This window comes from Gossypium hirsutum, chromosome A02 (assembly GCF_007990345.1).
Source record: "Gossypium hirsutum isolate 1008001.06 chromosome A02, Gossypium_hirsutum_v2.1, whole genome shotgun sequence".
Lineage (NCBI taxonomy): Eukaryota > Viridiplantae > Streptophyta > Magnoliopsida > Malvales > Malvaceae > Gossypium > Gossypium hirsutum.
The window spans coordinates 11,213,983-11,216,444 of NC_053425.1; the positions used below are offsets into that span (position 1 = coordinate 11,213,983).

Genomic DNA, 2,462 nt, shown 5'->3' on the forward strand with positions numbered 1-2,462 from the left:
TCCTAACCCCTCACCGTCAACGGATTAGGGTCACGAGCATTACTAATAAATCAATCATCATTAAAATGCAAGCTATTTCATTCAAATCACAGTAAAAATTATCCATACAGTCCTAAATACTAGTTTACAAGTCCCTAAAACTGATTTATGAACTAACAGAGGCTAATTTGAAATAATTCTAGAAGTTTAGGGTGAAATCACAAAATGCTTAGAAACAGGGGACACACAGCCGTGTGGAATACCCCAGGCTGTATGACTTTCGAAGTTGGGACACACGGGTGTGTCTCAGCCCGTGTCCTTTCCCGTGTAAGTCACTGACTTGAAACACACTGTCATGTCCCAGCTCATGTCTGTGCCTGTGTAACTCCCTTTCTTAGGTCACACGGCCGTGTGTTATCCCATGTAAAAACTATACTTATGCAATTTTTGTACACTTTCAAGGCACACACCTATGTGTGTTACCCATGCGTGACACGTGGCCATGTGACAGATCGTGTGTGAAGTCGTGTGCACCTAAATGTACCTTAAAACTCAAGTTTACCAAATTGTGATTGCTTGGGCACTAAGCAACCATTTCACTAGCCATTTAATCTATCCAAAAGACAATTAAACATACTCAATTCATACCAAAACAACCATCTTAAGTACCTAACCAATATACCTTCATTGGTACCACATTTTATAACTTCGGAACACATCAACAGGACATTATCCATTCAAGACTTTCATCCATATCAAATTTATCAATATAGAACTAACCTTTAGCTATTTAAGCTATCAAGTTTTAATCCAAAGACATACCATCACATTAAACTATGCAACATACCAAAAGACAACTTCAATCACCACCATATATACAATTGACTATCATTTCACTTAAAACCAAAATATTATCAAATATCAACAACATCAAACCAAGAACTTCCTAGGTACATACTATTACAATTTAGAACATCACCACACCAAAATATTATCTTTTCTTTTTTTTTCTAATTTGCATTCTAACATATTTTTCTTTATGTTTTTATTATAATAACCATTATTATTTTATAAATTATACATAAATTAAATTCATTTTAACTATTATTATAACATATAACATATACATATAATTTAAACTGTCATTAGTGACCGTGCACTAACATGTAATAATGCATATTTGCTACTTTAGTCCTTTTAGTTTATTTCAATCTGTAATGGCCCATTTTTGCCCTGGCCCATACAAAAACCAAAAAACAAAATAAACCAAAATACAAAAACCAAAATTAAAGTCCAATGTCCATAATACCCAAGCCCAAAATCCAAAATAACAAGACCCAACAAAATACGGCCCAAATGACCCAAAAAAAAACCCCTAAACCCTAGCTTGCTGCCTAGTGCAGACATCAGCAGCTTCCGCCCAGCCTCCATGCTCCACAACGGCCTCCACGCCCACAAACGGTTTCTCCACGCCATGCACACCTGCAATAAACGAAAACTACAACAGCAAATGACAGCAAAGATAACCGAATTACAACAATCAAATAGAGGAGAAAAAGGGAAAAATTGTAAATATTATATTTCATTTTTGGCTATAAAAAGCCATTGTAAATATTGATTTTGAGGATACACGGATTGAAAAAAAAACAATTAGAATTGAAAAGGTGATTCAAGTTTTCAGTTTTTTTTTTAGTTTTCAGATTTCGTTTTTTTAATATTTTTTCTCTTCTCTTCTTTTCTCTCATATTTCACATGAAGAGAATAAAGGAAAAGAGTACTTGCCTTTGGCCTTTGATCGCATCTCTTTTGCTCATGGTCGGCCACCAAGTTTGATGGTGGTTCAGCAGTGACTTTGAGAGCCCTAACATTAGAGATTTGATTTGCTGTTTGCAAAAATGGCAGTGCCATTCAGTTTTTTTTCTTTAATTTTGATTGCAAAGAAACAACACCGTTTCAAGGGGAAATGTTTGGTTATTTGCTGCAGATGGTTAATTTATGTGATTAATTCCTCCCCTTCGCGTTGATTTTCAATTGGATCCTATTTGTGTTTTATTTGTTTTTAAATTTTTCCTAAAATCTGTGTGCTATTTCAATTTAGCCCGCGTTTAAGCTTTATGTTTTGGGACCAGGATTATTCCCAACTTTAGTCCCTTATCATTTACGCGCATTATTCATTAGCCCTCTGCTTAATTTCAAAATTTATAAATTATCTCCTTTCATTTTAAATTTATTTCAATTAGGATTTTTGTTTATATGATTTATTATTTTTGAGGAGACTCATTTAATATATTTTTTATGTGTCAGAATTGTTTTAATAATTTTTATTTTTGTTTAAATAAATCTTTGTTTTGAAATCTTTATACTATTTTACAGTACGTATAGAATTTGATTTAAATATTCATGTTGAGCTTTCTATTTGAAATGCTTATTATTTTAAAATTTACTTAATATTCTTATATATGTGTTAATTTTAAAAAAAAGAA

At 32.6% G+C, this 2,462-nt stretch overlaps 1 protein-coding gene across 2 annotated transcripts; it reads right to left on the minus strand.

Moving 5' to 3' along the window:
- Positions 1–1,158: 1,158 nt before the first annotated feature.
- LOC107952589 (uncharacterized) lies at positions 1,159–2,250 on the minus strand. Of its 2 annotated transcripts, none has more exons than XM_016887797.2 (2): positions 1,762–2,250; positions 1,159–1,461 (listed from the first exon to the last, which is right to left on the minus strand). In XM_016887797.2, exons 1-2 carry the CDS (start codon positions 1,885–1,887, stop codon positions 1,177–1,179), a joined length of 411 nt encoding a protein of 136 aa, XP_016743286.2. In that variant the 5' UTR covers positions 1,888–2,250; the 3' UTR covers positions 1,159–1,176. The 2 variants fall into 2 exon arrangements, with proteins under 2 accessions (XP_016743286.2, XP_016743287.2); XM_016887798.2 differs by having other exon boundaries at positions 1,159–1,477; positions 1,762–2,243.
- Positions 2,251–2,462: the final 212 nt, after the last annotated feature.